Here is a 25,684-nt window from a genome sequence, read left to right as displayed (position 1 = left end):
TACATTTAGCCCTCCAGTCTTGTATGATCAAATTTATCTTTCTTTTGATTTCTGGTTGTTTTGTGTGTGTGTATGTGTGGAAAGGACCTCATTATTCTACATTAGTGCTAAAAATGGAGACCTCATCAATCAAAACTGCTTTAGGGTAGTTAGTGTAGAAGATTTATATAGAGATAATAAACATCGCCTCCTCCACTCTTTCAGTGACAAAAGGAAATTTTTAATCTCCAGGATTGCCTTGTATGTCCACTTCAGGGTTTATGTCTTATATTTTAGACTCTAGGAAGCCCTCAATTGTAAGATGCACCATTATTTTATGGACCACTAAAAAAGTGGAGTTAAAAATAACTGCTGATTAAACTATGGCATACCATTGTTAAGGCTTGTCTGATTTGTGAGGTATAAAAACAAAAAGTGGGCCTCTTAGAGTGAAAATCAGTCCCTATACGCGTGTCGAGGGCAGATGGGAGTCGTCTTGCAGTATCCTAACGGCTTCCCCATCTGTCTGTCTCAGAAGAGAGAAACGCCTGGTTGCTTTGCCAGGTGCTGACCGCAGGTCTGGCGCGGAATGTCCTGTGTCTGCTTTCCCCGTTGGGAAGCCCTGAGAGTGCGTGCGGCCAGTAGGCTCACCACGTCGGCCGCAGAGGGTGTATAAAGAGGCTGGGAGGTTCCAGATAACGCAAATCACGCACGTCTGGCTTTTTAATTGGGCCGTTGAGATTTTGAATCTTTATTTAGTTTTGGCAGCTAGTTCCCAGGATTTGTTTCCCGTGAGCATGGAGTACCGAGCACATGGGCTGCTGGGGTCGGACTCCAGCAGTGCCCATGGAATCCGCCAGCTCAGTGAACTCACGCCCGTGAGTGTGCCTTACCGAGACTCAGTTTCCCCATCTGTAGAAACATTAATTCCTGCCTTTACCATTATGTGAAGATTAAGGAAAATAAATAACAAATGCTGGGTGATTGATATGGATCTTTAGTTCGTTCCTACTTAATTTTTAAAAAAGAAGGGAAAGAATGAACGAGCTGCTTCCTCCGCTCGGGGTGCTGCTTTTGGCCCACGACAGGGTGCTCACTAATAGTGCTTTGCTCTAGGAGCATTTTCTTAGGAGAATAATCGTATGATTTCCCCTGCTGGGTTTAGGGGTTGCTTGCCGTGTTTCATCAGAATTCTCCAGCAGGAATAGAAGCAAGGCTTGCAAACTGGCAGTGGAGGAAAGAATTCTGTAGACTGAGGATGATGAATATTTTACAGAAAAGGCCAGAAAGTCTCTTTGTTCAGGAATTTTGTCTGGAAAGCCCATCTAAGGTTCCCCCTCCCTTCTTTTGGCCGCGATGCGGTCCTGGAATTCACTAGTTCTGCAGCGTTCGGCCATTTAAGGACATGCCGGTCGAGACCAGTGAACAAACCCAGGGCAAGTTATTATACCATTCCACAAATATTTGGGTACCTGCCGTCTTCCAGGGAAGTGTCCTGGGTCAGAAGAGTCCATACTGAGCAAAAACATTCACAGTTTCCACCCTTGCAGGGCTTATCCATCAGCAAGAAAGACTGGCGTCAGTCAAGTAACTAGAAAAATTAAAATGACATTAGAGCCCTGAAGGATAAGGATAAGGATAAGGATAAGGATAAGGATAAGGATAAGGATAAAGATAAGGATAAGGAACTTCTGAGATCAAGTTAGAGTGTCCTACTCTGGTCAGAGAGAGTTCCAGAAGGACTTCCCTGAAGGAACAGGACGGACAGGTATTAGCAGGAGAGGGGCGTCCGTGAAGACGGGTGGAACTCTGACCCTGGAGGAATGAAAGGGGCCCGGCCAGTAGAGGAGAGAGGGGGAGAGCGTGGCCCAGGAGGGCTGAGCCTGCGAGGTGGACGGTGACCTTGACCTGTGCGTGCCTCGTGGAGTGGGCTGCCTTTTCTTGCCAGCAATGAGAGCCATTGGAAAGGAGTAACGAGACAACCATTGCATTCTGAAAGTAATTCAGGGCCGCTCCTGAGCGCTGCTTCCAGGGGAATTGGCTTACACCTAGGGTCCACCTAGGGTCTGCAGCTGTCCAGGTGAGAGGTCGTGGTGGCCCAGCCAGGGTGGTGGTAATGGTTGTGGCAGGGAGGTCAGGTTCCCTGTAGCAGGAAGAAGGGCCTGGCCTTGAGCTTGGAGAGTCGCCAGGACCCTCTGGCGATGCTCCTGATGGGGATGGAATGACTGTGCCTTTGTGAATTAAATCAGTGCCAGTAAAACTGAATTTGTGGACCTAAAACCATGAGTGTATCTTCGTATATGAGAGTCCTAATTTGGGGAGAGAGAATTCAAGGAGAGCTTCCTTCCCTGGGACGTGGAATAATTTCTACCATGGTTGTTTTTTCTAAATATAATTATATGTTGTGTTAGTGAATTTAAGAAATAAACATTGCGTTTTTAGGTTGTGATAAGTCCTGAATGGAAATGTTCTCACTATGACCATAATTACAGCAATTTTTACAGATTCTATTTATTTTATAATACAATTTGAAAGTCCTCTAATTATAACATAATACATATTTAAAATAACTTTGCTGTGATCATAGAATATTTAAAATTTTTATTTACCAAATTAGATAACACTTAGTTTTATACTTTGCTTTCCTATGTGGATATATTTTAAAAAGTCAGTATTAGGGGAGTAGTTGTAGCTCAGTGACTGAGCACCTCCTTCCCATATACAAGGTCCTGGGTTCAATCCCCAGTACCTCCTAAAAACCAAAAACAAAAGTCAATGTTATTAGTTTCAAATAGACATGTACTTTATAACTTGTGAAAAAAAAGTCAAGATTCCAGTTTTCTTATAGGCTTTAATAAAAGATAGTTACCGCTGTTATCAAAGCACATGCAAGCAGGTTTTTTTCAAACATGCGTTTTACTGTACCCATCCCCATCCCTCCCCCAAAGTTAAGAACATTCCGACTGGGTTGGCAGCCCAGCGTGTTTCATTAGTTAGGACCTCTCAGCGGAGCGCGAGGGGCTTGCAGGAGGCCTCCACAAAGCCCTGGGCCACGTGGCCTCACCTGGCCACACCCACCATTGGCCAGGCTGGTTTGCAGACTGCAGAAGGGGGCCTTCGAGCCTTCCGGAGCTTCACCGCCAGAGGGCTTGCATCGCGCGCACATTCAGCAGGTGTGCGTGCAACTGCACAAGCCAACATTTAAAAACAGAGGCAGAGGAAAACTCGATGTTTTAGTAGCACTGGTGAGGCCCCAGCCTCCCTCCACGAGCTCAGGCAGTGGGTGTCCTCTAGAGTGAGTCTCTGGCAAATCCCTGGAGAAGATGGGAGAACACTTTTATAAGCTTTATGTCCCCTAAAAAGCCACGTGATAACCCATGTTTCAAAGGTTCAGGTTAATGTATGGGGCTGACTCTTCCTATATCCTTGAAGAAACTGAAGAAATGATGGAGAAACTAGAGGAATTGATGGAATTATCCTATGGGGTAGGTGATGGCTCAATGGAGGAACCAGTGAGTGGGAAATCTCAAAAATAGGCTAAAACTTCTCAAGGAGTAAATTTCTTAAATAATGTAATTGTTGGATAAAATCCTTCCATGGAATTAAATAGCATATGTTGTCTACATTCTACGTTTGAATTCATTTGACTGTGGAGATATCTGTCTATATTTATGTCTATGTTTATGTCTCTATACACACAAACTTGCTTATACTCTACCCTTCTGGGCATCTAAGGGATTTTCCAGGTTGATATTTGACTAGACATAATTTTCCCTTTATGGGCTAACTTAGAACTTAATCTCTATGCAAGAAGTGACTTTTTCTTGCTAAATTCCAACAGCCTTTTCTATAGGGATGGTCCTGAAGCCTGAATACCTCTTGTTCCACGTTAAGCTTCTCATCCACTTGTAAGAGAACATGTGGACTATTCCTACATTCAAGGCACTTTTCCCTGACCTCTATTTCTTCAAACCAAATGGTACATTGGATTTAATGTCCTCTACATCCTTCTTTAAAAAAAAAATCCTTATAAACTTTATTTTTAGTGGCATTTTAGATTACATTAAAATTATAGGGGATTTTACATCAAAAGTATAGAAGATTTCCATATTACCCCCACCTGCCCACAGGCACATTTTCCCCTATTATTCACATCTTACATTACTGAGGTACATTTGTTACAATTCACAGACCAAATTGAAGCACTGCTACTAATCACAGTCTATAGTTTATGGTTTAGACATTGCTGAACAGTTTTATAGGCTTTGACAAATGTAGAATGTCATGTGTGTGTCATTACAGTAACATACAGAACAATTCCAACGCCCTAAAAATTCCCTGTGCTCTACCTGTTCTTCCACGCCTTCCCTCTGACCCTCTGGTACCCACTATCTTTACATATATCAGTTACAAATTCTTCCGTTATCACAGATCATACTTACAATAACAATAAATCTACATTGGTCCATGGTCACCTCCCCTGATATTTGTTCATTGCTCAATCTTGAGGAGTTAATGTCCTCCACATCATTTTTTTTTAAAGTTATTGAAGTATAGCATACATACATGCACATACATAAACACTAAGTATGTAGTCAAAGTTGTGAAGTTACAAAACAAACAAACATGTCATCACACAGGGCTCCCATATATCTCCCCACCAGCATTGTTGTGAAATATTTGTTACAAACTATGAACTAACTATAGCCCCATCTTATGCTTAGTGTATCCCCCCATACATACTGATTATTAACATCCTGTATTAGTATTATATGCTTGTTATAGTTCATGAGGGAACGTTCTCATATTTGCCCTGTTAACCACAGTCCTTCCACTACTGGATTCTCTGTTACACAGTCCTACCCCTTGTACAATCCCTTCAAAGTATACACTCAGTGGCTCTCATTTTTATCAGAGTTGTGCTGTCATTGCCTCAGGCAATTTTAGAAAGTTTTCATTATTACAAAAGGAAAAATCCCATACCCCCTTTTACCCCCCTATTTTTGCCCCTTAGAATTGATATATCCTCTTTGCCATTGCTGCAAAAATACTACATTACTGTTCACTATCGTCCGTAGTTAAATTAGTTGTAATTTTCTCATTCCTCTACATCATTCTTAAGAGAGGTGGGTGGTGAGTGGCCAGCCCCCTCCTACAGCTGCGGTGGAGCCCGTTCACTCACGTGAGGCGTATGGCAGAGGAGACTGGGTTCAGTGGTGGAGGGAATTGGACCCTGGGGCCTCCAGCCTGGTTCTGAACCTTCCCCTGTGTGACCCTGGGCAAGTCCCCTGGCTTCCTGAGGCCTTATCTGCCCCGAAACACTAGCCCCTTCCAGCCCAAACATTCTGCGTTTAAAAGTGTCAGACCGACAGTCACGTGCATGCACCCTCAGGGAGTTTAGAAATTCTCTGGTTCCAGTGGTCTGTGAAGACCCTGCACTGGGAGGCCCCATGTGTCCGGTGTCCCCGTGTGGTCACCGGTTGTTCCCACCCACAGATGAGATTTGCCGTGGCCACGCGGTCTGACACGGGACCATCGGTCTGCGTGCCCTTGCTTATCTTAGTGCAGCCGGCTTTTTCTGTCAAGGGCCAGGCCAGACTGAGAATACTCTCAGTTTTGGGCCCTTCCTGTCTCTGTCAAAACTACTCAACTCTGCAGTTACAGGGGAGACAGGTATAGATGCTACATAAATAAATGAATGGCTTTATTATTTGTAATAAAACTTGATTTATAAAAACCGTTGGCCAACCTCGTTCTAGAATCATTTAAAGGCAAATGCCGTTTTAAACTCTGCCAGTGGTAGCCTCTACTTACCTGGGCTTTGTGGCCTTGGACGGACAATGGCTGAACACAGGCCAGATGCTGCACAAACTCCATCTTGCTTTTCACTAGCACAGACCTGACGGTGGGTCTTTTTATTATTGGGTTTGTTTTACAGGAAGAGCATTCAGGAGTCCCCACTGGGAGTTAAACTAACTGCTAAGGGTTCCCAGGGGCCCCAGAGCCAGGAGAGCTGACGCCACTTTTGTCTTCAGGGACAGAAACTTCTGCTCAAACAGAGGCCCTTTGATAGAGGTTGACCCAACAAAGCCAGCTTGTGCCCACTTTTGGAAACATCCACAGGCCCTTACCTTGCCCACCTATCCCTTAGCCTCTTCAGAATGTTCTAAAATGAAAGAATACTGTCTGGCTGCCATGTCCCGAGGTTTTGTTGGCAGGAGGCTCTGTGGGGCTGATAAGGCAAGAGGAGGCAAGTCATGAGGCATCACCCCAGGAAATTTTCCTTGTCATGGATAAACCAAGATAAATGTGCTCTTTGGCACTGGAAATTAGAGACGGCTAGTCCTAGAAAAACAGCCACTGTAAATCCTTTTTGCGTATAAGTAATTTTTTTTAAGACCTGGAAAACTGTGGTTTCCACTCCAGCAGGACCCCAGGAAGGGGCTTTTGTTCTATAAGCTGGTGTCTCAGCAGGCCACCCTTGGGGCTTTGTTTTGTTTGCAGGGAGAGGGGATATCCAGCCGCAGTTGGACAGTGCCCTCCAAGATGTCAATGATAAATATCTCCTGTTGGAAGAAACAGAGAAGCAGGCAGTGCGCAAGGCTTTGATCGAAGAGCGTGGCCGATTCTGCACCTTCATCTCTATGCTGCGGCCGGTGATTGTAAGTTAGTGGAAAGCTCCAGGAGGCCTCAACTGCCAGTCCACAGGAGGTTTTCCTTTGTCTTGATCCATCCATCATCTGCTGTGTTTCAGGAATCATAGAATGGAATCACCTTAGTGTTCCAGTGATTCTCCCCCAGTTGGCGATGGCAGCATGACCATCCTTGATCACAGTTCTTAGCTTCCTTTTACTCCTCAAGTCTAGAAGGCCTAGCGGTGTGATTCTCAACATGTGGTCCCCAGACCAGCCGCGTCAGCCTCCCCTGAGAACTGGGTAGACGTGCACAGTCTCGGCCCTACCCCAGACCTCCTGAATCTGGAATCCTGGGGATGAGGACCAGCCACATGTGCTTTCCCAAGCCCACCTGGTTGACACTGAGACCCACAGGCCAGGCCAAGCAGAACAATTAGGAGTGACCATGAAATTCAGATGGGAAGAGCCCAGCCAAATCAGTTCAAACTTATTTTTTTAAGTAAATCACTTCCATGCCATAACTGAGAACTGTGCTACCAGCATTCTTTAAGCCAATCAGAAAGTGCAGCCTCACTTCCCATGGTCCTAGCAAAATGCCCAATATGAGTTGTTCCCCTGGGCACACAGGTTGTCCACTGATTGTCCTTGCCAGGGCTATTAGTTCCCACTGGGCATTTTGGTAAAGCCAATTGAATGCTTCTCTCATAATCCCCTACTCCCTTCCCACTTGCCGTTTATTGGTAGAGAAAATGAAAAAAGGGGGACAGTTAGTATCTATGGAACACATACATACAGTCACAATCTGCTACCAGATCTGGACCAAAGATCCCCAAATGGCAAATGGCAGCATCCACCGAAGCCAAGTACAAGGGCATCTGTGGAACTCTAACAGTACACAGTGAGATGTTCCGAGCAGGCCTGACACCTTTCCCCAGGTAGATGAGGAAGGCACGGGTTTGCTTTGGCTGGCTGGCCACTGTCCCTGGACCCTAAGTCGCTCCAGGATTATGGCAGATTTCCTTTCCATTTCCTAAAAGAAAAGGGCTTGTAGTACCTTCAGCAAAGATACACTGATCCCCAGTGTGCCTTTTCTGAAAAGTTGACAGAGCTCTCCAGTGACCTGAGTGCTAATAAAAATGCTGGACCAAGATGATGGGACGAACCGCTGATGAGGCCAGCTGGTTATGAATTCCTCTCCCTCAGGAAGAAGAAATCTCGATGCTAGGGGAAATAACACACCTTCAGACCATATCGGAAGATCTGAAAAGCCTGACCATGGACCCCCACAAACTGCCCTCGTCAAGCGAGCAGGTAGGAACCGGGTGGGTGAAGCCCTTAGGAGAGCAGATCAAGGAGAGTGAGGTTCAAGGTCCTGAGCATTTCTCATGGCATTGTCCTTTTTTAAGTCATACCCATATTTTGCCATGTCTTTCAAATCATAATCCATAGTGATCACAATAGCTAGCGTTACGTGGCACCCACTGTGTGCCAGGCATCTTCCTTCATCCCCATTTTATAGAGGAGGAGGCTGGGGCGCTTGCGGCTAAAGGGGCTTGACCAGGTTTACGTAACCTAGTAAGTGGCAGAGCTGGGATTGGAACCAAGCAGGCGAGCTCCAGAGTCCAAGCTCTTAACTACCCTCTAGAAATAAGCTGTCATAGTAACTGGACAGTGGTGTGTTTAGGTTATCACTGTCAACCATCCCCACTAAATTTTCCATTCCAATTAATGCATGCTTGGATTGCTCTCAGCTTTTGGAAAAAATTGACATTTTTATGCTTTATTCATTTGGTTCATGGAACATTAACACTATTTATCAAGTGGAAGACATATTTGGGGGAACATCTGATGAGTCATGTGCTGACTTTGCCCTTTATATAAAATTTGTATTGCCTCCTTGGAGAGCTTACTTAGAAGTCAAGTCTGGGAGCCTGTATTTTCCATCCTGTGAAATTCCTTTCATTAGACCACAGCATGCACGCATCCATTATCAAGCACCTATTTGGGGAATGAAAGGTAGACCTTATACTCAAGTAGCTCTGTGTCAAGCAAAGAAGACACAATTATCTGGGAATAATTGTGAAAGAATTGGTTTGCTCTTGATTCTGTAAGGTTTTAAAAGGTCTAGTCCCGGAGAAATCTGCCACAAGTGGCCTTTTAATGTTGAATGGTTAAAATGCAAGGTCATCAAATCCCGAAACCATTATTGCCTTTGCAGTACTATAAGATGAAAATCCTGTAGTAAATTTTAGTCCTGGGCATAAAGATATTTTTTGGCTCTTATAAATTGTACTGTAAATCTGTGTGTGTGTGTGTGTGTGTGTGTCTGATAAATATTTCTTGGTTTTCCTTTTCCTTCCCTCCATTAATATGTTTTGTTGTCCCAGACAAAGGAGGGATTATGACATTGATGGGTTGGTTGTTGTGTGGTTCTTCGATTTAAAATAATTATTTTTTTCCCCTTAGCTCTCATCCCCCAAAGTGGCAAAATTTTGCTGTCTTGGTGGGTGTTAAGTCTTGACAGATAATGTTTTCCTTCACCAGGTGAAAAATATATTCCCTGCCTCAGCAGCACCAAGTTCACCCAGTTGACTCTGTCTCCTTAGGTAATTTTGGACTTGAAAGGTTCTGATTACAGTTGGTCTTATCAGACACCACCATCTTCCCCCAGTACCACCATGTCCAGAAAGTCAAGTGTCTGCAGGTAAGCGTAGCAGTGGTTTTACTCTTGCTTTTAGGACAAATTATTTTTCTTTGTTATTGTGAGCAACGGAGCCAGACTTTTATCTCTTCGAATGGCTAATTTTACCAGGAAACAGTGATCTGATCAGCTGAAAGAATTCCATAATGATTTTGATCTCACTTTTCAGTCTCTAACTTTGCATCAGATAGAAAACCACTTAAGCTGTTCAGTTAGTGGATATAGCTTCTTCTCTCCCAGTTGATCATTGTAGAGAGATTTTTCTATTTTATGAACTTGAATTTGGTTTTCCTGTTTAGGAAAAAAAAAAACCACAGGGAATTATAAAAGGGTGAACACAAGTTGATTTTTATATGGTTGATCTTGACCTTACCAGTGGAGAAAGTAATAGGCTGTACCCTCATTTCCCCCCCCCCCCAAATTTTTGTCTCAGGGTTTCACAAAGTAAAAGGCACTCTTGCTCTATTCTACCACCTTCCCACTAACTACTGCTGTTCCCTGGTGAGAAAAATTTAGAATCCATTGGAAGGCTTCTGCCCCTGCAAAGGTGTTCTCTAGCACTTGTGCTTAGAAGGTCATTCTTTGCTTGAGATTGAAAAGTTTATTCTTCTCTTTTTGAAGGATGGAAACATCATCATGTATCCCTTATCTTTTGGCACACTCGACCTGCTAACTTTTTTATTTGACTTTTAGAAGCAAAGTGAATGTCCACTTCCTGTGAATTCACATTGAGAGTAAAGAGCAGGCTGGGTTAGCTAAATCTGGAAATGGCAATGTCTCCACATACCCTTGTGTGTGTTTTGTTTTATTCTTGTGTTTGTACAGTGTTCGCTTTGTGTGTGACAAATCTTTTTTGGGGCTTAATCTTAAAAAAAAAAAAAGATCTCATTAGTATAAAACAAAGCTGCCTGGGTATCTTTTCTTTCTTATAGTCTGAGATGAATAGAAAATTATGTTGCACTGACAACATCAGCTGTGAGCTTGTTGGAGCCGCATCGCAGTAAGCTCAACTGTTGGTCCCCAAATGCCCTCATCCGGCTGTTCAGGACGAAAAGCAAAAGTCTTGATAATTATCCCCTCCAGCAGTGATTTCCTCCAGCACCCTCCCCCATGTCTGTCTTTGAACATTAGCACCAAGTAATTCAAGTGTACAACAGTCACCCAGTGCCTGACGGCCTTATTAGCTGCCAGAGTTTGCAAAACAAAATCTCCTGCAGAGTTAGGAGCAGGAACCACAAACTTTCTCATCCCAGGCTGGGTTATTTATTTCATTGCTTCATATACCTCTTCGACCACCTTTATTTGGGACAGCTCGGCTCCCTCGGACTGTGGAGCTCTGCTCCGTTTTTTTCTTCTTCATAACCTGAATTCTGCTGCAGAGCATGCGGCTGGAGTGGAACGCAGAAAGAACATCCAGAGGCTGCGTGGGATTTTGCCACATCCTTGTTTACTATTCCATCTCGGAAGCAAACAGTTTAGCCTTGATTGCCTTTAGTCAGTGGAAGCTGCCTGCATCTTGCCAGGTGTGCTGTTACAGGAGGCCCACAGCCATATTAACAGAGAAACACCTGTGCTCAGGGCAGAGCCATTAATTAAATCATTAACTTTGTTATGACTACATAGATTTGCTGATTTTTTTTCCCGTAGTCTAGAATCAGGCTTTACCTAGGGTGAAATCACCTTGAGACCCCCGTTGGTGTCCATATCCCCCTAAGCCGTGGCTGGTTGGATTGACCTTGGTCTTCTGGCCCATCCAAGGGAGCCACTTGCCCACACCGACAAGGTCATGCTGAAGCTCTAGTGGTTTTTGCTAAGGGATATGGTTTCGGCAAGCAGGTGAGTGGTTGAGATTAGCCTCTTTTTCATGCCATGGACATCAGGTCCCTGAGCTTGGGTAGGGGAAGGCATAGCGGAACTGGGCAGCACTTGCCTCTTTAGAATTATGGCCCCTGGTTCTGAGAATGCATCATTGCTTCATCACAGAACTGAGTCCCTGCAGTGGTTTTTTTCTCCCTCTTGATGCACGGAAAAATACCTTTTGTTTCCTAGCTTAACGATTTGGTGTGTTGAAAACATGCCTGTGGTTGCTTCACTGATACCTGGGCAGAAAGTTGATTGCATTATGTTGTCCTCGCCCCTTTTCTGCCCCCATGCTTTCTGTTCCCTTCCTGCTCCCCCCCCCCCCCTCCGCCCCCGTCCCTGGCTTGGCCCTCCATGCCCGCCACCCTCTGCTCGCCCCTCACAGCAGCCTGAACAGTGTCAACAGCAGTGACTCCCGCTCCAGCGGCTCCCACTCGCACTCTCCCAGCTCGCATTACCGCTATCGCAGCTCCAACCTGCCCCAGCAGGCGCCCGTCAGGCTGTCCAGCGTGTCCTCCCATGACTCAGGCTTCATATCGCAGGACGCCTTCCAGTCCAAGTCGCCGTCCCCCATGCCGCCAGAGACCCCCAACCAGGTAAGGGGGCCCTGGGCTCCGGGAGCAGCCGGTCACGCCTGGCGCCCTGACGGCCATCGAGGGCTGGAGCGGGAGACGACCTCGGCTTGGACAGACCCCGCCTGCTCACTGGAGGAACCACTGGTTCAGTTTCGCGTCCTTAGCTGGGTCGTTTCTCAAAAGGGAGCGAGACAGAGGTTGGGGTAGTTGCCCATCTCCGTGGTGATGGTTGAGACCTCAGGGATTTGGGGGGGCTCACACTTGAGTAGATAGAACTCAAAGAGGTTTGGCCAGTCCCCGGCGCCCCTGTGAGTGCCTGGTCTGGCTTTAGGCCGCGGTGACGAGGCATCCCGTCCGGGTGAGCGCACGTCCACCCTCCTCTCAGATTCCTCTCTGAGGGGCTGACAGTCCCTCGTTGAATATCGCTCCGACACCCTTCTCTGGCACTCTTGGCTTCCCTTCACGGGTTTTTGTGGAGAACTGGAATGGATCATCAGGGCCTCTGTGGAAAATTCTTTCATTCTGGGAGAAGGAAGGCGTGGAGTCTCTTCCCCCCAGGGTCGAGTGATGGTGCCAGGCCCAACCCAGCCGTGTGCCTGCTGGAGCAGAAAAGCAGGAGCTGGGCAGGACGCCGACACACCCCTCCCGTGCAGGATCGGCGTGTCTGCCCCCCCAGCCCCTCTCCCGTAGTGCGGGTGGGTGGGCAGCTGACTCGACTTAGCACAGCCTGCGGCGTGCCGGGAAGGCGTGCGCGCGCACGGCGCCCACAGCGCCATCTGCTGGGGTGAGCGGCGGCTTCGATTCCAGCAGCCCCCTGTCCGTTTGAGGTTGACCGCAGCCTTTGGTCCAAGACCCTTTGGATTCGGGAGACCACGTGCTCGTCTTATCGGGATTCCTAGTGTGCTAACCTTCCCTGGCTGCTGTGTGGCAGGCACGTCCTAGGCGCTCCTGCCTAAATTACCCGTGGCCCCTCCCCCAGCAGCCACCCAGACGGTCGTCGTCCCCATTTGTTCAGGAAGTGGAGGCTCTGAGGTGTCACTTGCCCGAGCTGCAGGACGGGACCTGGAGCAGGAGTTTCTGCCTGCAGAATCAGAGCCCTTTCCACTCCACCTCAGCCAGGAAGCGCCCCCCGGAAGAGTGTTTCCGGGAGAACCTCATGTCAAAGTCGTACCTGAGATGGCACCCACCTGATGTGTCTGATGTGGGTGCACCCCAAGGCTCACATCTCAGTGCTCCCTTTTGTGTGTTTTGGCCATCCCAGGGGATGGCTGCCTCCTTCTGTCTTCATTGCTTGGAGACTCCATTTCAAATGGAAATGCTCGGAACCAAGGGCCACTAGCTAGTTTCAGGCTCCTCCCACGAGGGTGCTTGGGCTTGGTTTTTAAGGTGCCCCCACCCGAGTCCCCCCATGTGCAGCACTAAAGCAAACCTGCGTTTCTCACCAGCAGAGTGTGCGGGCCAGACGGGAACGGGAGTTTGCCCTTCCTCCAGGGCTGTTGTTAAAATGTGCAGCATGATTCTGTGTCTGTGTTTAATCAACTCACAATTTAACGTGGTCCTGTGCACTAACACACCTCTCTGAAAAAAAGGGACCGTGTGCTTCAGCCTGGCTTTCTGCCTCCGATAACGTGGAGGGAAGCAGAAGGCAGGATGTTGGGATTTACTTAAATCTAAAAGGTGGTGACCAAGATGTGCTGGGCTAGTATCTCTAGGGTACCTTTAATGAGCTCAGAATTACTGCAAAATTTCATACAGAATTCTATTTTTTTAAAAAAGGTATTATGGCTGCTTATAATTATAAGGTGGAGGGGAAATTTAAGGAGATTGTACAGAGGATCAAGGCCAGAGGGTACCAGGAAGCCAGTAAGATCACCTTTATTTAGGGTGGGAAGAAGGGAACACAGATATCTCGGGAGCACAGCCCCTTCCTTTCTCCGCTCAGTTATAAATGAAGGCTGAGTGACAGTGTGTTCAGATTCCCCCACTTTTGTCCCCTCTGTTCTTTTCAAATAGTGCCCTAGCCTAGCCGTGGAGCCATATCCCGGTAAGGGTCAGCCCTAGAGCTGTGGACTCCATCCAATGCAAGAGTTTCTTAAGAAAAAATGAGCAGGGCTCCAAAGAAATCTGAACTTGCCTTCTTGGGATGGGTGCCTGGTTCTTTTTTCAAGCCAAGCATCCTTCAATTAAATGAACCCCAATAAACAGTCCTGGTAAATTATGGTGATAAAAATTTTTCAGTTTGTTAAGCGTTCTGTGTACATATTTAAATCTCTTAATCTTCATCTGTTAGTTAGACAGATACTAGTGGTCCCCATTCTAAAACTGAAAAAAATTGAGACTTAGGTGAAAGTGGCAGGAACAGGAATTCCCTCTAGACCCTCAGACTTCAGGTCCTTGCCTATGAACCAGTTGCTGCCTTCAGTCCACCGTGAAGCCTCTTCCTGCTTTGGGTCCACGGAGCACCCTGCATTGCTAAGCTTTTTCTTGTTTCCTTGCCCTCGTTGGGTGGGAAGGCTAAAGCTCTGTCCCTTTGCAGAAACCTTTCTTTTGTGGGTGAAAGGGGTGGACAGAAACATGAATCTGGCCTCCTTGACAGTGGTGATAGGAACCCTTCCTAGGAAATTCAGTCAAGCAACTCAATCAAGACAGTTCAGCCTACTTAAACTACCTGGAGATTGCCGTTATCTTTGAAAAACTTCCTGGATGGGTACAAGGCAATACCTGGGGGAACCCAGCTTCCATGAAAGAGACAGCCATCGCCATTCAGCCGTTCAGAATTTCTTGAGAACCTGCCATGTGCTAGGTACAGGACTAGAAACTCAGGAGTCAGTGGTGAGCTAGCAGTCATTGCCTCTGGCTGGGACAGAATTCAGGTAAACATCAAGAGGCCTGGCCAGAGCACTGCGCTGGCAGTCGCCAGGAGACAGGCAGCTTTAACGAAGGCCTGGAGGTATGACGAAGGTCAGCGTGAAAAGGTTATTTCCCCCCAGTTCAGACCTCATGTCCCAGGTCTCTTCAAATGTTTCCTCCTTCCCCACGATGGCCAAGGAAACTCTGGCACTGCTGATGGGGCATCACTGCCCCCAACCTAGAAATCCCTCCCCAGGCAGGGGAACCTAAAAGTGTGAAGCTTCTAGCTGGCAGTCCCCCCTCCTTAAGCCAGAAGCCGCAGTTGGTGAAGGGAATCCAGGAATCGGAATGATTTTAGGCGGGCATGGAGCAAGTCGTCAGGCGATCCAGATTGCCTGTACCCCGGGGAGGCGGCAGAGATGGGGCCTTCCTTGGGACCTGCTTTGCGACACGGGAAGAAGCCGCTGGAGAACACAGTCCTGCCGGGGTTTCCGGTGCCTCGACCAGGGGCTGGCGATACAGCTGTGGACAAGACACCCTAAAACCCGCTTGCCCTCGGGGGACCTGCAGCCCAGGGGGTCCAGGGCTGGCTGAGTCCCAAGCTTCTTTTCAAGGAATGGCCTGCCTCTGTGTGGGTGCAGCTTTGGGGGGAAATGAAGAGCCTAACCCTCTGCTTCTCTCATCCTCCCCTCTTCTGTGTACGTGTCTGTCCGTGCGTGCCCTTGCCCCCTCCCCTCCCCGTGCCTTTGTTGCCTCTTCATTACGACGTTCTGGTGGCCCGTGGTTCGGTTTCTGTCGGTCCCCTCGTGTGGTCCCCCCTCCCCCTGCAGAACTCGTCCAGCTCGGCCTCCTCCGAAGCCTCCGAAACCTGCCAGTCAGTGAGCGAGTGCAGCTCCCCCGCCTCAGTCAGCTCGGGCTCCACCATGGGTGCCTGGGCTTCCACAGAGAAGGTGACGACCCGGGTAGTGGGCGCGGAGTCCGCCCCTCCTCCCCCCTCCTCCCCCCTCCCCCCTCCCCTGCCCTCCGCTCCCCGTCCCAGCTGCAGGAACCCAGGAACTCCAGTACCCCAAGAGCGTGTCCCCTGGGGTGGGGGCGGGGGGTCAGTGGGTGGGGAAAGGCTGAGGGCTTTTCTTGAAGGAGCGCGTGGCTCCTGAGCAGGCCCCGTGCACAGAGAAAGGGGTCTGGGGAACTCAGAGGCGTGGAGGTTTCTTTCCAGAACAGGTGTCGTGTGGTCATCCATCTCTCTCCCCCCTTGCCCTCCTAAACCTCTCCCCCACGTGGCCACCTTGTCACCATGCCATTGGACACGACATTTCACTGCGTCAGAGGCTGTGTGCTTTCCCGCCTTTTCGTTTGCACCCCCCCACACACCCGTTTTGGAATCTGCTCCTGTAGCGTGATGATTCTGGAAACCTAGAATGAACGCATTCATTTGAAAAGACTGGGGAACTTTTCAGTTCTTGTAATGACACGAGCAAGTCGTAATCACCATGAAATTAAGCCTCGTTAGTTAAAACACCACGGAGAACACCAGAAGTTAAGGGCACTGACCCATTTCGAAACTATTCTAAAATGGAGGTAAAGAATTTCCTCGAACGAATCCTTACTTGGTGTCAGATAAATGTGCAGTCTCTGCAACGTGGCTCGTTTCTCTAGTCTCCTTGATCACGCCAGAGCCGCCATGCCCCCAGGTTTGTTTTATCTGTGAAAATTCAGGTTTCCCCACCTCCCTGGAATGTCAATGCCATCTTGTATCTCCGTACTCATCCTGTTATATTAATTTCTTTTTCCTTTTTTTCCCCCCTTTTTGTTTGTTTTGTTTCCAGTTGTCTAACGGGTTTTATCACTGTAGTTTATCAAGCGAGTCCCATGCGGGGCCCGTGGGTGCAGGTCTTTTCCCTCACTGCCTGCCTGCCTCCCGCCTGCTCCCTCGGGCCACCTCTGCCCACCTTCCAGACTTCGCTCATTATTACACCATTGGGCCCGGCATGTTCCCGTCATCTCAGATCCCTAGCTGGAAGGTTTGTGTCTCTCCTCCCTCCCGCCGCCCTCCTCCTCCCCTCTCACTGCCTCTGTGCTCACCCCTCTGCTGTCCCTCCTCGCCTCGATTCTCCCCCTGCCCCCTTCCTTTCACAATCTGCTTCTCTCCCAAAGTAAATTCTCATTGGGGGGGAGGCCAGAAAGCAGCCAGCAGCTCAGGGCTGGAAATCTCCACGCGGAGCTGTCTGGGAGGCTCCCCTAGGGGAGCGTCAGTTACCCCCTGATAGACAGTAAGAGTTAAAAGGCCCTTCTCCATCAGGATGAAATCCACTGGGCGCCAGGAGGCCCTGGCTCCTCAGCCACGCTCCTCTACCTCTGCCTGGGCTGTGGTCACAGAACCTTAACCCAGGATGTTTTGGAGGACTGGTTTATCCTAAAATGCATGCAAATTTTAACTTTAGTCTCGATTGTTTTATATTAAAACACGTTTGTTTTAATATAAAGGCAAAGTTTTACGGTTGTTTCCTACCAAGTTCAATTGATGCTTCAGAAAGATGTTCTGCTTTGTTTTGAGATGAGGAGCCTAACTTGAGAAGCAGGCCCCTAGCCCGCCAGCATTTTGAGCAGGCCTTGACTTTATCCCACACAGGTCGTGTGGACCCCTCAGCCTGTCCGAGGACATGAGAGGTCACAGACCCTGAAAGGCCCTTTGGGGCCTTTTTTCCTGGAAGGGAGGCGGTAGAGTCAGCCTTAGGGAGGAGGGCTGGAGTTCCTTTACTGCCCCCTGGTGGCCACCCCTCTGAAGTGAAGTCATTTGGGTTGTTCCCGGGGAGATGGTTCCTTCAGACATCAGAAAAGAAGACTGGTCCCCAGGGCCCTGCTCGCCTCTGGTGGTTCCCGTAGGAGATACTGGTCGGCTTGTAGGGGACTGTGAACTGAGTCTCCCATAGGCTGCCTGCCTGGTTGCTGAGGGAAAAGGAACATGCCCAGGGGATCCCCCAAGGGTTTTTCTAGCCCTTGTCTTTTAGAGCAGGGTAGAGCAGAACAGAGAGGGGCTGCTGGCTTGTTCCAGTCAGAGCATTCCCCTAAGGGACCAGTCATGCTTCGTGGGTGGCTGTCCAGGAGGGAGCCAGTGGCCTGGACCCCTCCTGCCTCCTGACCACACTTGTTCCACTTAGGACTGGGCTAAGCCAGGGCCCTACGACCAGCCTCTCGTCAACACTCTGCAGCGCCGCAAAGAGAAGCGTGACACAGACCCCAGTGGAGGGGGACCCACGACCACGGGTGGCGGCAGTGCACCTGCAACCGCCGAGGAGGCTCAGAGGCCACGGAGCATGACCGTATCGGCTGCCACCAGGGTGACGCTCTTGTTCTCTATAGCAGGTTGGGCTGCTGGTCAGTGTAAGCTGGAGACCCTGGCTGGCCAGCAACTGGGGGGCCACGTTAGCCCTGCAGCTGGTGGGGCCCAGGGCTCCGTCTCCCCCACTTCCTGCTCTGTAGCATTAGGAAGATGCCCAGCGAAAAGCCTTGTGTGGGAATCAGATGCCTAGAGCTTTCTAGAGCATGTGGTAGGACCCAAGCAAGTCAAGCGCCCCCTCAGCCCATAGGCATGGGAACATAGTAGGAGTACTACTATTGAGGTCCCACCCAAAGAGGTATGCAGAAAGCTTCTGGGGACACCACTGGGGGGTCTCGGCCCTGGTGGCTTATCTGCGTCTTTCTCTTCCCTCCATCCTGCAGCCTGGCGAGGAACTGGAGGCATGTGAAGAGCTGGCCCTGGCCCTGACGCGGGGCCTCCAGCTTGACACACAGAGGAGTAGCCGGGACTCGCTGCAGTGCTCCAGCGGCTACAGCACCCAGACGACCACCCCATGCTGCTCAGAGGACACCATCCCTTCCCAAGGTACGAAGCAGCCTTTGTGTTCACAGTTGGCCTTTCTGAGGCGTCAAGTGAGGGGAGGGCCGGAAACCAGGGAGTACGATGTATCACAGTTAGCCCAGGCTCACAGCCAGATTATTCTCATCATCTGGATATGCTTTGGAGTATTGATCTGTAGTTGTCAGTGCCATAAAAGGAAGTAATCTGTACTTTAGCAGATTCTCACTTCCTACCCTCAGGATACATGGTGATTATAGATAAGAACTGAGACAGATACTGTTAATAATGGCTTCATATGTGCTAAGCACTGTATTATCCTTTCTAATGTTTGTAACCACTTATGGGATGAGTACTTTTATCCCCATTTTACAGATGTGGAAGCTGAGCTGAATAACTTCCCAAATGCATACAGCTAGTAAAGTAGCAGAGCTGGTGTTTGAATCTAAGGTCCGTTAGGATCCAAAGTCCAAATTCTTACCTATTCCTCTATTAAACTGGCCCTACCTCCAACATACACACAAGCGAGGCAAGTTGAAAATTTAACAGAATTGATCTCACAGATGACTAACAGCTTTTAATCCATTGGTTAAAGCCTCTAAGATACGTGTTTCAGCCAGTTGGGGGGTGGGCTATAGCCATTTTGCCCCCGAGGGACATTTGGTGATGTCTGGAAGCAGTTTGGTTGTCATAACTGGAGGGGTTGCTACTGATATCTAATGTTTAGAGGCCAGCAATGCTGCTTAACATCCTATGATGCCTGGGACAGCCACCCACAACAAAGAATCACCTGGCCCCAAAATGTCAGTAGGTGCTATTAAGAAACCCCACTCTAGGATGTGTAATGGGAAAGTTTCCTGCTCCTAAACACTGGGGTTGAAATGAGACCATTTTTTTAGTGCAAGTGAGCACGGGCCACTAATGGAACCTATTTTTAGAGCTTGTTTTTAGGGACTAATTGTCATTAGCTCCATTTCTTTTTCCATCCCTCACCTAACAATTATTAGGAGGACATAAAGGCCTGGGATAGTCTGTGTGAGGTTTGTATCTCATGTCGGATTCTGGTTTATAGAATGCATCTTCTCTTTCGTCGTCTTCTCATCACCTCCCAGACATGCTCTGGGTTAGGTGTGCTTCATCACGTGGCAGTCTTGAGTGCCTGCCATGTCGAGTGAGGGGCACATCCATGAACGAAACCAAGGTCCCTCACGGGTGAGGGCTTTCTAAGGATCCAGCAGTAGGCTCAAAATAAGAACATGGAGAAATGCTCTGCCTCACGTGCCTTTTGTCCTTCCGACAAAAGAATCAAGAAGTCAACTTGCTGCTTTGGCTGTTTCTAATCAAAACCTGTTACCAGTTTCAGATTACGATTATTTCTCCGTAAGTGGTGAGCAGGAGGCTGAGCAGCAGGAGTTTGACAAGTCCTCCACCATCCCGAGGAACAGCGACATCAGCCAGTCCTACCGACGCATGTTCCAAGCCAAGCGCCCGGCCTCCACCGCGGGCCTCCCCACCACCCTCGGACCTGCCATGGTCACCCCAGGGGTTGCGACCATCCGACGGACCCCTTCCACCAAGCCTTCTGTGCGCCGGGGGACCACCGGAGCGGGTCCCATCCCCATCAAGACCCCCGTGATCCCTGTCAAGACCCCAACCGTCCCCGAGCTCCCCGGGCTATTGCCAGCCCCTCCAGATGGGCTGGAGGAGCGGGGTGAGCACAGCCCCGAGGCCCCACCTGTGGGGGAGGGCCCCCCGGGTGTCATCAGCATGCCCTCCTCCCTGTGGAGTGGCCAAGCCTCTGTCAACCCCCCACTTCCAGGCCCGAAGCCAAACATCCCTGAGGAGCACAGACAGGCGATTCCAGAAAGTGAGGCTGAAGACCAGGACGGGGACGCCTCAGGTGCCACCACCTCCCCAGGCCAGACCCCCGAGAGTGACCCTGCAGACCTGAGTCCCAGGGAGGCGCCGCAAGGAGAAGACATGCTCAACGCCATCCGGAGGGGCGTGAAGCTGAAGAAGACCACGACGAATGACCGCTCGGCCCCGCGCCTCTCTTAGGTGCTCTCAGGCTTACGGGAATGCTGCTGATGGGGAAGGAACTGTTTGATTAACAAAACCTAATTTCGTCTTGATCCATTCCAATCCATAATCAAACAAAATATTTTGTAGGCAACTCAGAATACGACACCTTTAGATAAGAATTAAAGGCAACATCTATAACTGACATGATCTTGATCTTTTCATTTGTAAATATTGACAGTTTTCTTTCTGCACATTTTAATCTTAGTTTCCCTTTTGATTTTTCTGAAGGTGCCAAATTCCATTTAACTTTTTTATAAGTCTTTGTAAAATTTTAAATGCATAAGCGGGGGGAGGGTTGGGACGGGGCAGGGGAACCACAAAGTAGTTAACTTCAACAAAAGGATCACTATACTTAGCTCTTTTTTCTTTTTTCTCTCTCTCCTTCGCTCCTGCCTCCCTCCCTCCCTGTCTCTCTTCCTGCTTTCTGCAAGCTTTTGTAGATGCATTGTGGTAGTCTGGCTTAGAAGCAAATTCAAGTTATTTTAATGTACAAACAAAATGGATAAGGGGTAATATCATTTATACATATTATGTTTCTGATCGAAAACAGCAGGAGTACGAATTGATGAGCAATATTTAGAATGAAGTAAATCTGGAGAGATGGTAGAGTGTTTGGGATTGGGGGGAGGGCCATGGGAGGGGCACACTGTCAACATAGCCGATCCTGTCACATTTAAGAGTAGCCTTGTAGGTTGAATTTCTAGTAGCTTCAATGGTAAATGCATCCGAATAAGCCATACTGGATTGCAGTGTTTGTTTCTATAGGATGTTTAAGGACTTCTTTCTCCCACGATTCCTCTTGACTGTGCACAGCACCCACCTCCAATCCCGAGCATGCTGCTGCCACTGGGTAGACCTAGAATTCCCCCACTTTAGTTTCTTGTCTATTGTATTCACTTTCATTGAATCCAGATACATCCAGAAGGGTAAGGCAGTTTTAAAAATGTGAAAACATTTTAAATGATAGCAGGGAATTCTTAGATATATAAAATGCCTTTTACTTAACTATGCCCAGCAGGCTGGGCATGTTTAAAAGCCCAAATATTTTGAAAAAACTTGAGCGGATTTAACAAGGGTAACCAACTTGGAGTCTAGTCACTTGCCAATGTGTTTACCGATCTGGGGGCTTGTTTTTCTTTTCTTTTAAATGCAGTTAATCAGCATCATACTAAACATTGAAAAGAGGATTTATTTATTGTCACTGGGAATCTGATCACTGCATTGTCCTTTTTTTTTCCTGTACTCTAGATAATATGGTTTTTGGAATGGATTTATATCTTTTCTTCTCTAAGTGAAAGTTATATTTGTTATAATGCCCATCCCCTAAAGCCAACAGAGATTTGTAGACTTAAAGGGATCACAATTTGGAGACGACAACAGGGTTTTAAAAGGAAAGAAACCCGCTTGACATATTTGGGTCAGTTGAAAATGCACTTTGTGTCTGTACCACTCCAGGACCAGGAAGGTGGTATATCCCACAAACCCTGCAGATTCCTGTTGGCTCAGATCTTCAATGACATAATCTTACGCTTTAATATATAGCTGCGTTGGATGTAATGTCCCTGTATAGTCTTTGTTCTGTATATTAACATTTAACACTGCTGTGATTGCTCAAGGGCATTTTATGTTATGGCTTTAAAGCAAAGGCATGATTATTAGAAACTAAGCTTTTTTCCTTTGAAAAACAAGCTTCTTTTACAGAATATAAGCAACAGTAGTGCCTATGGTTTAGCCCACCAATCTTGATGACTAAGCATAGCTGATGCATTGTGCATATGATGCTTGAGATGGTTTTTGCAAAAGCAGAAATCACTGCAAGGTAATTACAATAGATAAAAGTGGTATTTTAAACGTTTGAAATAAATGGATGTAACTGTACCTTGGTACAGCTTTTCACTTGTTTAGTTTTTAAACGTTAGTATAATCTGAATAAATTTAATATAAAATGTTGCCAAATTCAATGTAGAAAAAATGTGACAAAACACCTTGGGTAGTTCTGTTTGTGTTTTTGCATATTGTAAAAGCGGTGTCACAGCTAAAAATAAAGAAATCGTTTCTAAAGGTAAATTATTGTGGTTTAGTTGCTAGTTTGTACTGAGAGTTGACCTCTCCCTGTGCAGTTTTTGTTCTAAACTTGTACAAATAACAATAGTGTAATGTGTCTCCCTTCTACATTGTAACAATTGCTTCAGCCTACATTATAAATAAAGAACCATTAGAAAAAGAAGTCCTGTATTTTAAGTCTTATTCTCTATTTGAGGTCTTTGTCAGATGTTAGAAGATGGACCAAGACCTAATTTGAGCTTAATATTCTTTACTTGGAAAACTGACGGAACATAATTTTTTGATGGTTATGAGCCCTAAGGACACATAGCTGCCTGAATGAATTCTTTAACCACGGTTCCAAGGAATTATCAAGAACTACAAGCAGCAGCTGTTCTTAGTTGAATCTTTAAAACTGCTTTACCTTCTAAGGAAGCTTATTCAAACACTAAGGCATAGCATTATAAGACAAAGCATTTAAAACCTCTTAACCTTCTAAAGAAGCTTATCAAAACACTTAAGAGCTCTATAATACCTTACCTTTCAGTCAGCAGACAACCCGAACTTACAGTAGAGAAAGCAAAACTGAAAAGCTGCCTCCAAAATGTGTGCAACAAACCCTTCCATCCCGTTTAACCCCAAACACTAAATCTCCCCTCCTGAAAGAATTTTGTAACCTCCATGCTTATTTGTTCCATGTGTGCTACATGTTAGGCCCAGGGCTCCTGTCCTGCCCTCCTCTCTTCACCCCCCCTTCCTCCCCCCTCTTCCTGCAGGTGCACATCCCTAATTGATACAGAACCAGAGCTCCTATCCCTGCTCCCTTTGAGCTTCTTCCCTAAACATTCCGGTCTGATAGTAGCAATTTGTGTCTGAAGGACACGGATGGAACTAGAGAGCCACAGGAGTTATTTTGCCCCAACCTTAAAACTGCAAAGCTAGCATAAACTATCACAAACTAGCCCCTTTGTAGTATAGCCCCAGAACAAGTTAGAAAGACCACCCTCTCCCTTTTTCACTGCTGCCGTCCATTTCAGGCACAGGCCGCTTGCTAAGCTCATTAAAGGCTTTGTTTAAACTAACCTCAGCACCCAGTCTGATTTCCTTCCTCCCTTGGCTTCCCTCCCAACTTTTTGGTGCCGAAACCCGGGAGCAGAGGTCTGTTCCCTTTTCTGGTCCCTTTTCCATCCACACTGGCAGGATTGTTCAGGCTGACTCCCTCTTCTGTTCTCAGTTGTCCAGGACAACTCTCAGAAAGAAACCAGGTAAGGAGCTTACCCTTTCCCATACTGTCTGGCACCCTCTTAAGTTCTTTGCTGTTCTCTGCTGTCCAGGAAATGTGTGCTGTCTCAAAAACCCCAGGGTGGAGGGCTGCCGCAGGATCCAGGATCCTCTGTTCTGTGGAGAGACTAGATGGGGGGATGCCTCTCTCTGGTCCTCTGTTCTGTATCTGGCCCGACAGGATACAGGGAGGGACACCCCCTGTGACCTGTCAGCATCTTGGGAACTCAGTGAAATCTCCTTAAACTCATGGGCAACAGCCAATCCGCACCCCTTAAAAACACCCCTGCTTCTTTTGAAATCTTAAAAGACCTTGGTCTTGAATCAGATCTCCAGCCAGAAAGGCTCATCTTTTACTGTAACACTGCCCAGCCTCATTACCTACTCAACAATAAATCTGTCTGGCCAAAAAAAATGGGACCTTAGACCCCCAAATTCTTACAGACCTCAACAATTATTGCCAACACTTAAACAAGGGGAGTGAGATCCCAAGTATCCAAGCCTTTTTTGAGCTGCGTAGGTGCCCATCCATCAGTTCTGTCCCACTTTTCAAATTCTTCACTCCCCTTTCAAAAAAACCCTCACTCCCCTCCTGATGCATCATCAGAAACATCCACCAATCCAGTGAACAACTCTATGTAACAACTGTATTACTCTGCCTCCCTCTGTGCCCACTCCACCTGCTGCTCCCGGCCCCTCTGCCCTGCCTGCTTTGCTCCCTCAGCCAGAAACTCCCCTGGCCCCTAACTCCACTTTCAGGTCAGATTCACCGAACCCTATACGTGTCCATGCTCCCTTCTCCCTCTCTGATCTCTCTCAAATCAAGCACCATCTCAGATCCTATTCGTCTGATCCTTCTCATTTTATCAAAGAATTTCAATACCTGTCTCTTGTAACCTTATCCAAACCTCTACACATCATTCTTTCCACCTATCTATCCCGAGAGAGAAAGGAACATGTTTGATGTGCAGCCCAAAACCATGCAGATACCCTAAACCAACAAAATGATGCCAACAGCCCTGTTAGAACCACAGCTGTCCCCTAGAAAAAACCTAGCCATAAATTCTCTGCCCTCCAGAATTCCCAGCAGCTACCCCACTCCAGGCAGGTGGGAAAAAACCCAGTGGGGCCAGGCTTCAAATGTAAAAAGCCTGACCACTGAGCCAAGCAGTGCCCAAATCCACAACCTTCTCCAGGGCCCTGCCCACTGTGCAAGCAGGGAATCCACTGGAGGTCCGATTGTCCCCATACCTATCAAGGCAAGAGGGCATCAGTTATCCAGTTGAACCCAACCCCTGGCTTCAACCTCTCAGATCTTCTGGGGCTGGCAATGGATGATTAAAGATGCCCAGGAACTGCACAGGCCCACCCATCTCCAAAGCAAAACCTCAGGTAACTCAGATGGTGGCAGTAAGCCAATTTCATTTCTTACTGATATGGAAACACTTACTCTATGCTTCCCAAATTCCCCAAACCCTTAATTCATTCCTCAGTATCAACAGTGGTGGTAGATGAAATAGTTTCGCAACCCCCCTTTTGCCACAAAAAAGCTACCTGTTCACCCACTCATTTTAATGGTCCCCCACTGTCTAACTCCAAACCTCAAAAAAAAAAACAAAAAAAAAAAAAGCATTTTACCTAGGCTCAGAGCACAAATACTTATTCCTTCTCCTCAAAGCCCAAATGGCATCTTCCTTCTCTAACAGACTTATCCCCAATCCTCCCTCCTCTGCTCTCCCTTTTTCCATCAAGCTCTGTCATTCTGGAAATCTGGGACACTGAAATTCCTATCATTGCTGCCCATCACAAACCGGTCAGGGTT

At 47.6% G+C, this 25,684-nt stretch overlaps 1 protein-coding gene across 24 annotated transcripts in view; it reads left to right on the top strand.

Moving 5' to 3' along the window:
• Nucleotides 1-22,762, top strand: part of MTSS1 (MTSS I-BAR domain containing 1) — a 164,217-nt gene extending 141,455 nt beyond the window's left edge. For 6 of the 24 annotated variants that reach the window (XM_058276010.2, XM_058276009.2, XM_058276021.2 and 3 more), the window contains 9 exons: nucleotides 6,484-6,641; nucleotides 7,818-7,925; nucleotides 9,221-9,318; nucleotides 11,561-11,771; nucleotides 15,431-15,550; nucleotides 16,427-16,621; nucleotides 17,759-17,938; nucleotides 18,321-18,483; nucleotides 19,814-22,762. In XM_058276010.2, the coding sequence (XP_058131993.1) occupies nucleotides 6,484-6,641; nucleotides 7,818-7,925; nucleotides 9,221-9,318; nucleotides 11,561-11,771; nucleotides 15,431-15,550; nucleotides 16,427-16,621; nucleotides 17,759-17,938; nucleotides 18,321-18,483; nucleotides 19,814-20,514 (1,934 nt within the window). In that variant the 3' untranslated portion in view covers nucleotides 20,515-22,762. The remainder of the gene's footprint in view (nucleotides 1-6,483; nucleotides 6,642-7,817; nucleotides 7,926-9,220; nucleotides 9,319-11,560; nucleotides 11,772-15,430; nucleotides 15,551-16,426; nucleotides 16,622-17,758; nucleotides 17,939-18,320; nucleotides 18,484-19,813) is intronic. The other 18 variants (XM_058276016.2, XM_058276015.2, XM_058276007.2 and 15 more) reach the window with 7 other exon arrangements.
• Nucleotides 22,763-25,684: the final 2,922 nt, after the last annotated feature.

Source organism: Dasypus novemcinctus, chromosome 14 (assembly GCF_030445035.2).
Source record: "Dasypus novemcinctus isolate mDasNov1 chromosome 14, mDasNov1.1.hap2, whole genome shotgun sequence".
In the NCBI taxonomy this organism is placed as follows: Eukaryota; Metazoa; Chordata; class Mammalia; order Cingulata; family Dasypodidae; genus Dasypus; species Dasypus novemcinctus.
The sequence above is the reverse complement of the archived record's forward strand: the minus strand, read 5'-3'. Positions and strand labels throughout refer to the sequence as shown.